General features: G+C 44.7%; 2 protein-coding genes across 2 annotated transcripts; one reads left to right on the forward strand and one right to left on the reverse strand.

The window, feature by feature from the left end:
* Positions 1-1,800: 1,800 nt before the first annotated feature.
* Positions 1,801-3,805, reverse strand: pdf (peptide deformylase, mitochondrial). Its single transcript, XM_085358811.1, has 3 exons — positions 3,750-3,805; positions 2,360-2,970; positions 1,801-2,259 (listed from the first exon to the last, which is right to left on the reverse strand). Exons 1-3 carry the CDS (start codon positions 3,752-3,754, stop codon positions 2,102-2,104), a joined length of 774 nt encoding a protein of 257 aa, XP_085214937.1. The 5' UTR covers positions 3,755-3,805; the 3' UTR covers positions 1,801-2,101.
* LOC146629698 (uncharacterized) lies at positions 3,304-10,237 on the forward strand. Its single transcript, XM_085358810.1, has 8 exons — positions 3,304-3,339; positions 5,131-5,252; positions 5,469-5,692; positions 5,796-5,897; positions 7,116-7,217; positions 7,950-8,063; positions 8,286-8,394; positions 8,662-10,237. Exons 2-8 carry the CDS (start codon positions 5,147-5,149, stop codon positions 10,176-10,178), a joined length of 2,274 nt encoding a protein of 757 aa, XP_085214936.1. The 5' UTR covers positions 3,304-3,339; positions 5,131-5,146; the 3' UTR covers positions 10,179-10,237.
* The last annotated feature ends 2,314 nt before the right edge of the window (positions 10,238-12,551 follow it).

Consider the following 12,551-nt stretch of genomic DNA (forward strand, 5'->3'; position numbering starts at 1 on the left):
GTTTAGGACAAACATTTGTTTACACCAAATGTTTGTCAAACTGCATTGTACTCTGCTAATGCTGCAATGTAGCCTGACATGCACCCTTCCCAGAAATGTAGCTGCACGGCACGGCAGCGCCGACCTCGGCGGCGGTCATGCGTCTGTGTGATATTCATACACGGTGCAAAAATAAAAGGATAACACTTCTTTCTGTAAAATCCTTTTGTAACCACCCGGTCAGCCTTCTACCAGAAACTTTTCCTGCAGTAATTCACTGAGCGTTATGTTTACTTCTGTTTGAAATGAATTTGTGTTGCTGTCTTTAAAGACGTCTTGTAACTAATCCGAGTCTGTTTTTTATAACCATTCCTGCTGTTGTACTGTGACAGATGCTGCGTTAGCACATAGTTACTAATGTTAGAATATCTCATGATGACTGAGGGCAGATTGGACTTTGCATCATCTCGTGATTCAAAGTGATATTATATCTATTTGTTATTGGGGGTTTTTTGGAACCAAAAATGTTCATATTTGGACAAAGATCACAGTAGCCAGAGCTTGGTGCTGCTTCGTCCTTTTTCAGGTGCTCAAGCACTCCCAAATGTCTTCACAGCACACTTAAACTATAGATATAGTTGTAATGTTTTTTAGGATCATTTTTTCTGATATTATATTTTGCTAACTCATCTACAGCAGCCAGGATTGTCCAGTGGTGTTGATGTCATGATGTTACAGTGCTCTCACATTGGTGCCGCTGCTTTAACAGCAGATGACATCATGGATCGACTCGTTTTTGGAACCGGCCCCCAGTGGCCATTAGAGGAACTTCTGGCATTTACCCACATTTACTTTTAAATTTTTAAATGCCTGAGAATGAAGTTGAACACAGTCAGGCTTTCTTTGCCTTAGCTGGCTCAACAAAACCTGAAACCTCAGTTTGAGATATGAAGGAAAAACACAATGGTTAGCCACTTTGCTAAGCTAGCCTTTTTGTTTCGGGTTTGAGGCGTGCTCACATAATAAGGGGCAGTTTGTGGGGTCATGTGACTCCTCCCTCCACATAATGATCCTTGTGAGTGTCCCCTACTCCAGCGGTCCCCAACCCCCGGGCCTTGGACCGGTACCGGTCCGTGAGTCGTTTGGTACCGGGCCGCGACAGTTGAGGCTCAGGTGTGAAATGTATAGTTTTCAGGGTATACCATTAAATATATATATTTAATGGTATACCTTGTGTTGTGTGTGTGTGTGTGTGGGGGGGGGGGGGGGAGTTGTGTGTGTGTGTGTGTTTCTTGTCTTGTTTTTATGGACATGTAGTCTGCCAATAAAGATTGAATTGAATTGAATTGAATTATCGGTTTTCAGCGTTATTTTGTCATCGTTAGCTCTGTTTTCCTGGGTCTTTTCACGTGTGTTATGAATCTTTTTTTCGGTACCGGTACTAGTTTTATTTCTTATATTTATCCGCAACACCTTAAAGGCCGGTCCGTGAAAATATTGTCGGGCATAAACCGGTCCGTGGCGCAAAAAAGGTTGGAGACCGCTGCCCTACTCCAAACAGGGATGTTGTCAGAAAATAAAAATATAACAGTAAAATGCTAAACTGTTGAAAGTTGGTGATTTTTGCACATTTTAATTCAAATTCAGTTCATTTTAAACTGAAATTCAGGTTATGTGTTCATCATTACCACGGTGGTTTAGAAGTTTGTGACACAGAAAACTCTTTAAGCTTGACGAAGCTGGCTAAATCATTCATCTTGCTTCGTACCACAGCCCTCAGGTATCCTGTAGACAAAAAACCAGCTTTCATAACTTCTATAATTAACATTTTAATGACACAAATAATTGCTTATGTGTTGAAAAGCAGTTTCCACGCTCTATAAGGTAGCAATATTTTAGCCCACATCAGTGTTTTGGTGTTCCAGCTGTTGGAGCCTTTTAACTGAGTCCTGCCCAATCGTATCCTTTCTTCACTATGATGGAAGGCAACAACATTTAAAGATCCATTCTGCATCCTTTCAGCATTTATTGTCAAAGTACAGATCTGTGGTCCACAGAAACCAGAAGACACGTTCACATGTGCATCGCCAGTTAGCCAGTCTGCCCTGAGCAGGTGTTCACTCTATTCGTTGTGTGCCTGCCAGTTGATATTAATGAAGGTCTTTGTGTCCATGCGGTCGACGTAGAGGACGCCGTCCAGGTGGTCCATCTCGTGCTGGACGATCCGGGCCGACCAGCCACTAGCCTGCCACGTTACAGCTTCGCCATTTTCATTGAGACCTGCAGGGTGAGAAGACAGAAGCCCGAGACAAAGGCACACCTTACAAATGTGGACACTCTTAAATGAGATGTGTCACTGTTGAGCTTTAAGGATGCGTACCAGACACTTCCACAGACAGGTAGCGGGGAACCGTGGCAGAGAAGCCCGAGATGCTCTCACAGGCCTCCTGAAACAGCACCGTCCGACCATCCAGCACCCTCAGCTGTGGGTTCACAAAGATCCTTAGGGGCTGGACGGAGAGACCGCGGACCTCCCTCGTGGCAGGCGCGCTCTCTTCAAACATTTTTTGGGGATATTCCAGAGCCAGGATCCGGAGTGGCACGCCAATTTGAGGCGCACTCAGTCCCACGCACTCAAGCTTCCTCATTACTGCCACCATAGTTTTAATGACACGCTGGATCTCAGGTCCTGTTACAGCTGAAGGGTCCACAGCAGCTGCATGTGAACGCAGCACCGGGTCTCCTACCTGACACACATGGCTGTACGGAGGACTGGGGGGGGATATGATCTTGCGTTTGACGTACTGCAGGTAGGAGCGCACTTTGACGTTGCTGGATAAGGAGCGTCTACAGGGTGAGGTGTGTGGAAGACGGGTGGAAGCTGCTGCCATCAGGCTCAGGGCTCCGGAGCGATGGCCTTTAGATGCATACAGTCTGAGCCCGGTCCAGGAGAGCTGGAGCAGAGACACTGAGGACGTGTTCATGGTGGGACTGAGACAAAGAGACAAAAGGAGGCCATTTAGGTCGGTCAGAGAAAGCAAAGACATCTTTTGACACTTTGTTGACTTCCATCAGTAAGAAGGTTTAAAATACTGCTCATTCTTCTTTTAAGAGGTCACCACAGATCATCACATCTGCCACCGCATCTCTAGCATCCCCATGCCTGTTTTTGCTAGTGCCACCATCTTCAAACCATACAGCAAAACTCAATTTCCCAAGTCGCACCTGTGTTTCCGAACCAAAACAAAGATGGCGGACACCGGCTAACACGAGAGGGCCGCAACTTGGAATTTTTAAAAAATATTTTTAAGTGTTTAGTGGACACCCTTTTTATTTTAATGACTACAACTAACACGTCCGGTAAGTCTTATGGCTTTCTATATTTTCAAGCATCGCCGTTTGATGCAGAGAGCTCGATGGTTAGCTCTGTCATTGAAATATAAGCTTATACCCAAGAGCTACAAACTGCTGCTAGCATTACCAGCCACCCTTGAACTTGTTTATATCGCCGCGTGATTTCTTACATCACGCTCTTTAATATTACCCTCAGCACACATCAATTAGAGAAACACCTGTTTAGCGTTAAGTCAGACACCACCTAGCGGTTTGTCCAGGTGCAACGAAACATGCGCGCCAGTTCAAGAGCGACCGTGAGCTGTTGAAGCTAGGTCGTTAGCATGTTGATGTAACAATGAATAAAAATAAAAAGTCAGATAACTGTCAGCACTGACTGAGCGCAACAAAAACGAAGCCTTGCAGCTTCCCGTTACCTCATAGAACCGTCTGAGCTCCGCTGTGGATTAGACAAGACCGCATAGTTTGGAGGGTGAAGTCAGGGCAGAGACATTCACGGCTCCGGTAAAGTTCTTCCTGGTCAACCACGCTTTCACAATAAAAGTCCATGTGCAGCCCTTTTTTGTCATTGTGCATGTACAACGAAATATGGGCCAATTATGGCCAATAGAAAAGGCACACATGGGTGAACAAAGTGCTCAAAAGTAGTGCAAAGGACTTGATCTAAGTATACAGTGCATGTGTGAGTGAGTTACTCAGACCGTGGCTCGGATCAGATGATTGCATCACGTAAACATGTTTTGTAATAAAAACAAACAAATAGAATCAATAGACACATTTATTGGCTGCATAGATATTAATTATCATAGGAAATTAAATCTTGATGACTGATTTTGAGCAATTTTTATACAGTTAACTAGTTAGTTCAAATTTAATAACGTATAAACTTATTGAAGAAAGATGGGAACACCATAATATTCATCAGTTTATATCTCTATATATCCATATACTGCTTTAACATTTATTTCTCCTTTTTATTTCATATTGTACTGTGTTCAACTTTACAGCAGATTCATCTCAAACTGGTAAATGTCTGTTAGGCCTTTAAAGCCTGAACCATTAAATAGTTGACAAATAATAATGATACTTTTTATTTTAGAATCGAGTTGAATTGAATCTTCTCACAATTTAAAAAACTTGTAGTTGAGTTTTAACCCTTTAAAGCCAAGCATATCGTATTTGATACATGTGTTTTTGTGAGTTTTTGAGACTTCTACATCATCAGCGTGACTTTTTTTACCCTCAAAAAATGATATAAATTGCATGACACATTTTTAATTCCTAAATTGCAAACATACGGCTAATGTAGCAAATGTGATACAAATTAAAACTCATATATGCAGATTAAAATGTGATATATTTTTAGATATATTAGTCTAAAGGTTCAACAAACACTCCATTATCAAAAAACGAAAGATTTCTGGCTGTTATTTTATGGTTCAGGTTTTAAAAGGTTACCTGGTATCATGTTTGCTGAATCTTTGTGCAATCTATTAGTTTTTCGAGGAGGGAAAAAATAACACCGATGACGAAGTCTGAAAAACTCAAACATGAAGCAAATTTGACACACTTGGTGTTACAGAGAGAGACGGGGTTTCTTGCTTCCTAAGCTTTTATTTTGAAATGCTAAATAAAGGCATGCAAAGGAAGTTATTTGCAACATTTTTTTAAAAAAAAAAGCCGGGGATGTTCAGATGCGTGACATCCTCAACTTGCCGGTACATGTCCAGCTGTGGTGGTTCGGGGGTTTAAGGAGGTGCAGCGGGCTGATGCTCTCCTCCGTCTCCCTCCACACAGCCCGCGGAGCTGAGCCATGGACGGAGGGGAGCTGCGGGCTGGACGCATGCAGAGCTTCTCTAAGCTGCCTGTGTGGATCATAGAGCATGTCTGGACTCACAAGATGATGGATATACAACAAGGTTGGTTCTGGGGATTTTAATAAAAAGTTTTAACACAACAAAAACTTTATTGAACTCCTTTGTCTGAGTGTTTTTTATACTGATGTAGAAGAAACATATACATGAAACTTGCAAAGCTAATCTCAAACAGCAGAGATAAAGAAAGTCTTAGAAACAAAAGTATTCATGCCTTTGCGTTTGCTTGTGACATGCTGGCTTCATTTTGTGTGCTCACAGTTTTGGACCTGTCCAGCTGGCCAGATGTGGACTCCCAACCTCTGAGTCTGGAAGACTCGTGGAGGCTGCGCGTCGTCTCTGCTCAGGTCTATTCCATCATAAAGAGCAGGGACCTGGAGCACTTTGAGAGGGTGATAGGGTTTCTGGAAACCACGTACCGACTTCTACCCAGACTGATTCCTGCCATCAAACACATGAAGATCATGTTTGGCCTCAAGACCATGGTAGGGAAATAAGTAGTGGTCCAGTAAGCGTGTACAGGAATGTCAAATGGGGTTGTTTCTTCGTGAACGTTCACCTCCTGGTGGTTCCTGTGTCTCCTTCCAGGTCATTATGTGGATGCTCAAAGAGGGCCGGGGAATGGTTGACACCGTGTCAAAAATTGGCCAGTTCTTCCCGAGCAAACTCCCCGAGTACCAAGACCAGTGTGTAAGTGACCTGCCCTGCACCGGAACTAACTGGAAGCCACTGTTGAACTGGTGGAGACCAAAACTGAGTTAAAAGTACCTGCCTTATATTATGCATAACTCACCAAACAGCTCCGAACCACTGGGGCACAAAGCCTCCGGGGGTGTCCTGTTGGGTCTGAGTGGGTTACAGGATCGGACTTGTCCTGGCACGTCCAGTCGGAGGCTTTGTTATGTTCATGAGCTTGTGTGTGCTGCTGCTGTCTTGTCCTGCTGAGGGAGGCTGCTACCTTTGAGCAGTGTTGTTGTCCGTTGGAGTGTGTTTTGTCCGCCGCGGTGTTTGGTTGGGTGGTAAAACATGTCGAGACCGAGGTTTCCCAGCAGAACTCAGCACTGGAACACAGTGATGGCTGTTGTTCACCTCACCTGTCAATGATTTTATTATTGTGGCTGATTGAGCTCTCATAAATGTCTCATACATGTTGCATCGATTGTTTCCTTTAAATGAACCCCTTAGACATCAGGAAGAAAGATAGATGGATGGATACTTTTTGATCCCACATAGAAAATGATTGTGTTACAGCAGGATTAAGAATATAAATGATACATTTTTATAATAAATATTCAAGAAAGGTAAAGGAAAAGTTCAGACACCAGACAGGAAGCATCAAGCTCTGGATGTCTTCCATAGTTTGTGGGGGGGTTTTCCTGCCTCCCTCCACTCACCCCCCAACCGGTTGCTCAGATGGCCGCCCCTCCCTCAGTCTGTGAGGCTGGCTCTGCTGGAGTTTTCCTTCCCACTGTCGCCAAGTGCTCATACTGGGTTGTTTGACTGATGGAGCTTTCTCTGTATGTTGTCCTGACAACATAAAGTGTTGTGAGGCGACTGCTGTTGCGATTTGGCGCTATATAAATAAAACTGAATCGAACTATTTGTTAGTTTTTGCCTCCTCACAGATGGCACACTGGTGGTGTGCTGTCATAGACTGTATATAATAGATGTACTTCATCGCTGTGACCTCACCCGTTCTTTCTCCTTCAGTCCTCTTTCTGAAGCCTCGAGCGAGGCACTTTTATTCTGTGAATAAAGTAAATCGTTCATAACATTTTGTGTTGTTGCATATTGAAAAATGTGATAGCATACCTGGAATTGGCTTTTGGGAACAGTTACAGTTGCCTGCATGAAAAACTTTACTTATATCAACAGGTGATTCTATGTGTTCTGGTGTTTTTTGCACAGAGCCAACGAGAAATGTTCCTCATGAGGAAGAACCACCTGGACTTTAGGACTCTGGCGCAAACACTTGCTATGGACAAAGACAAACTTGAACATTACATTAAGGTAAATCTCCTGTAAGTGATTATGAGACAGATCCAGAATATTCTATATACATTTCAGTCCCAATATATTCATGGCCTACGTGATTCATGCACATTCAGCACATTTCTAAATCATACAGTTTGGGATTTGTTGGATAAAGGCATTGCAGTTTCCCCAAAGTTATGCTTTGAGACACAGTGCTGTTCACAATAATCAGTCGGGTTTGATCAAACCTCGAATGTTTGGAATTATCATAAAGGCAACCCTGCATGTATTTGTACAACTAGATTTCTTAGTAGAGAAAAACTCATCCCAGCTGGGCCAAAAATGAAGCGGTCCTAACTGTGGCCAGCAGGGTGCGCTGCAGAGCTACGATGTACAAAATCTTTCCGTGAGCTGCAGAGTCGTAGGGCTGCCAACCTGAAAAAGTGATCAAGCGTGGAGGAACAGTAATGTGCTAGAACTTTGGACATTGGCTGCTCGTTCTCAGTCCTCGCACCACTTCCAGAGGAATGTTTTTTTTTTACACTTAGCTTGAATCATTCAAGCAGTTTGACAGACATAAAATCATATTTTTGCACCAACAAAGTGATTCCCAAACACGTCTTTCATGATTGCATGCTCAGTCATCCAGGTAAAGAAATCCCAAAAAGTTGATTCTGCCCATCTGGACGTAGAAACGGAGTGTGGCTCAAGACTTTTGCACTTATTATGCTGAATTTCATGGGATGATGCCTTTTGTCTGTCTTGCAGAATGACATGGACGAGCAGTATGGGGAACGGTATGCCCAGAAAGTCGAGGACAGGCTGCTGCATTATCTCCATGAGCTGGATGCTGTGTTACAAGGAGATACCTACATTGATAAGGTGTGTGTGTGTGTGTGTGTGTGTGTGCTGGGTTTAAAGATGCGTTTGTAAAAATGAGAGTTTGAATGTAGATAAACTGTCCCGTTGGCTCTACAGCGACCTCATGTGGTCAAAAACTCCACAAGTTTCCTTTAAGATTGTTGATGAGGGAAATGAAGACGAGCAGAAATGCCAGCAGTGAGAATGTCTCGCTGTGATAACTGAACATTTGTGCTTCACTAGATCCTGAAGAAACAGAGCCCTGTGACTGAAGAGGAGAAGCTACTTTTAGAGGTGATAAGCTCTGACTCCACCACCATAGCTGCGACCCTGAAGAAGCTGCTGCACTGCGGTAAGAAACAGCTCAACACGAAAAGTTCACCTCAAGTTTACATCATAAAAAGATAATAACTTTATATTTTATTTTATTTTAGGGTAGATTTCTTTAGCTTTGAGTCGTGGCTTTTACCATTTCTGCTGTTTCTTTTTATTTATGTAATTTTCTCCTTTTAAACTGTATATTTTTACTGTTAGGACACAAGCAGGATTAGATCTTTGTGTGAAATTATGAATATCCACTGTTATCAGTATCAAGCGTGTCGCTGTTTTCTTTCTTTAGATGCTGCTTCCTATCGTCAGTCGTCGATATCTCGGTCGCCTCAACTCTTTAAGTCGGCTTTAAGCCAAACTAATCCAGATGTTCATCCAGAGGAGGCTCCTCGCGACGTGTCCGAAGATGGCTTCAGTTTTTCGGACAGGAGCTCAGACGTTAGAGGACATCAGCAACCAGAGGAGGAAGATGAGGTGAACAAGAGAGCGGAGGAAGAGGGCAGTCAGGGAAGCAGCACAAGTGTTCAGGAGGCGGCCCCCACCCCTCAGTTCTGCTCCAAACACCAGCGATGGGTGAAGAGCATCCTGCGGGGATGCTCGGAGGAGCTTCTCCTTCAGCCGAACGTTTCCTCATCTCCCCTGCTCTTCCCGTCGTCGTCTTCTACTTCTTCATCGCAGGACCTCACACCATCTGACCTCATCCCCTGTCCGTCCGATCAGCCACCTTCGCAGACCCCCAGCCCTCCTCGGGCAGCAGTCCAAGCATCCAGAACAGCAAAACCCAAATACAGGCGCAGCTCCGGGTCACTCGGATCCTCAGGCGACACCTCACAAGCACAAATTCTGCCTCAGGCCTCGTCTGCTCGGGGCTCTCCGCTGCCTGCTCTGCTGTCACCGGTGGTCCGACTGGTGAACATCGGCTCCTTCGGGACGAGCTGTAAACACCAGCAAGCATCACCAAAGCAGCTTCTTCTGGCAGCTTCTTCCAGTTCGGAGATGCTAAGTTCTCCACACCATCACACCTCAGGAAACGTAAAAGACAAAAACAGTTCATCTCGCTCTGCCTGGTGTCAAACCCCGACTGAACAGAGAAAGCTCAGACGGGTCTGCAGTACCAACAGACACAAGGAGGATTTGGAGGCATTTGCTCAAACCCCCCAGCAGCTTGTTCAGGACCCAAGTACCTCTCAGATGGGTGTTCCAGCCACAGCCAGTGACATCAGTGTCTCTGGACCTCCTCAGAAAGGTGCTCAGTCAGAGAGTTTGTTCTCCGCCTGTGCTGCCAATCAAATCACACCATCTTCCAAGTCATCTAAAAAAGTCGTCCCTCGGAGCTCTCTTCGCCATCGTCAGCCACAAAAGAACAGCAGACCTCGATCAGGAACCGCCCGGCGCTCCTCACGCTCCTCCTCTGCCGCAGGCAGGGACAAAACCAGCCGAGGCCTCAGAGCTCAGCTGAGGCTATTGCTGCCCAGTCAGGGTGTGCTGCTGCACTCCAAGCTGCTACAACCCTACGTGAGTCTTACCAGGCTGAGCTCTGAGCAGTGTCACCTATCGACCCGAAGGAAAGCCTCAGCCGGGCCGGAAGAGCCCGTGGAGCAAGGCAGCGACGGCGAGGAAAGGAGGAAGCAAGAGGAGGAAGACTCTTCCTTCGATGTGAACGCTCTTTACTCCACTGATTCCTCAAGCAGTGACGGAGAGGAGTCACCTGACCGTGACCCTGATTATAGACCTCACATCAAAAAGAAAAGACTTCTGTTAGAGTATGAAAATGCGAGAGTGCTCAGTCACGGTGACAGCAGTTGAACTAATTTCTCCTACTCGAGTACTCGAGTTTTTAGAGTATTTTTAGATGCCGCGTGAAGATACAGCCATCAGTGCTCTCTAATGATCTGTCTGTTCTTGTGAGCCAACACGGTTCCTCTACGCTAACTGAATGTAGATGTGCAAAACACAGAACATAGAATTGTTTTAAATAGATTTGTCTCCCTATTAAAATGTGAAGAAGGTAGCACTCAAACACGTTCAACTGAAAGGAAAGAAAAGCTTCTTGTAAACGTTTGTATGGTGCAGCTTTATTGTAGCAGGTGTGTATCGAGTGTTCGGGTTTATCATAACAGGTCTCTGATTATATAATTGAGAATAAACAACACAGAGGGGATCGTTGTGTTTTCGTAATGTGTTTTGTTTGGCTCCGTCGGCAGGTCCAACGTTTCAGGACTTTTACCCCACCTGGAAGTCCAGACCGAGGTAAATGTTTCTGATTATATAATTTCCATTTGCACAGCTAACTTTTGGCTTCCTGTTTTCACTTCACACGACATAAAAACAAGGACACGCTTTTTTTTTAACCCCCTATTAAATTTAAAGTGCTTTTGGTTATATCGCCTGGCGTCACTGCCAGCACTGCTTCTAGTTGGTTTTCCTCTCCGTACTCCAAGGACCAATCACTGGTAGTCGTGTATACTTTTCCTCTGCAGGACATCTACAAGTCACAGGTCAGCACCGAGGTCAACCATCGTCCCACCCACTCTGTTTGCAGATGCGTATTTACACAGGTCTATTGGAGGGAACAGTAAATAAGCGCAGCGTCATGGTGGGGGTAAAATGAGGACGTTGTTAACTAGCTTAACTCATCCTGGCCTTGAATGATGGAGCCAGGATAAAAAGATAAACAGAGCAAACAGCTAGTGCAGTGTTACCTGGAACTGCTACTTTCTTCTGTGGTTTTTGAGTCGTCTCCTTTTGCACATTTGTGCTCGTATATCTCAAAAACCATTAACGATGAAAGCCTGAAATGATCACGGACTTGCTTTATTTTGCATTTTTGTGAAATATAATTAAACGCCATTCAGAAATTGTCAGTAACTATCTTTTGCAATGTGATTTTTTTATTAGTTTGTGCTTGAATACAGGTCTTTGCAGGACAGGATACAAAGGAAGATGAGATGTACGTCACGTGATGAACTCGGACCCTGTGATGTGGTTTAACCACAGTTTGTGTGCAGCTAAACGCCGCCCCCAGAGGCTTTTTAACCTGTAAAATCAGAACCTGCAAAGCTAACAGGTTGCAGATGTCAGACGTGCTTCTTTCTTCCTTGTGTTTTCTGTATGGAGATGAAGGCCAACACAGACACAGAGTTTACTGACATCAGTGATGTGGAGAAGCACAGGAAGGGGATGAGTAGGCTCTACTTCCTAAGGAAGTTAAGATCCTTCAGTGTGTGCACCAAAATGATGAGAGCTGGTACCCTCCACCCTGTGGTGGAGAGGACGTGACAGTGTTGTTCCATGACGGATACTGGACATACTGGACATACTGGACAGGCAGCAGAGCTCCTTTTCAAACAGACCGGTTCAGTTTTGCTGCCTCAAACACAGAGACCGAAAACATTCACGCCTCATGCTGCCACCTTCTATAATCCAATATATCTGCCACAGAGATCAGCATGTGACCTGTTACCACCTACAACACAATCTAAATCACATCGAGGTGACAGTAACCGTTATTCGCCATTACAAACAAAGCGGAGTTATTACGATGATGATGATTTCAGCTACTGTCAGTGCGTCCTGTTTTATTTTCATTTTGCTGCGTGTGTCTGATGTAAGTCCCAGAGACGGTCATTTCTGAGCTTTCCCATAAGACCTTAAGTCCTTTCTTTCATTGTTGTTGTTGCTTCTTTAATCATCTTTTAACTTTCTGAGCTTTTGCTGATGTTAAAATAAAGCGACTCATATGAAGCACTCACATCAGTCTATTGGCTGATATCACCAGATGCTGGTGCATCCCTGCTGAAAATGAATTTAGTAATTCTTCTTTATTTAAATAAGGATTATGGTCTCGGCTATTCTTCTTGGCCTTCTGTTGATCGACAGCCACTGGTGATGGCAGCTACGTTGTAGCCACAGCCACCCTGGGGCGCACTGACAGAGGCGAGGCTGCCGGACACTGGCGCCACCGGGCCCTCTGACCACCACCAGTAGGCAACGGGTGAAGTGTCTTGCCCAAGGACACAACGACCGAGACTGTCCAAGCCGGGGCTCGAACCGGCAACCTTCCGATTACAAGGCGAACTCCCAACTCTTGAGCCACGATCGCCCAATAAGGGAAGGATTATGGATCAGCACCATGATGCAAACTTGTGGCCATACAGTATATACAGTATTCTGGAGATC

Source organism: Diplotaxodon limnothrissa, linkage group LG7 (genome assembly GCF_057381915.1).
Source record: "Diplotaxodon limnothrissa isolate DT_005_m linkage group LG7, D_limnothrissa_male_GT1.1, whole genome shotgun sequence".
NCBI classification, from domain to species: Eukaryota; Metazoa; Chordata; class Actinopteri; order Cichliformes; family Cichlidae; genus Diplotaxodon; species Diplotaxodon limnothrissa.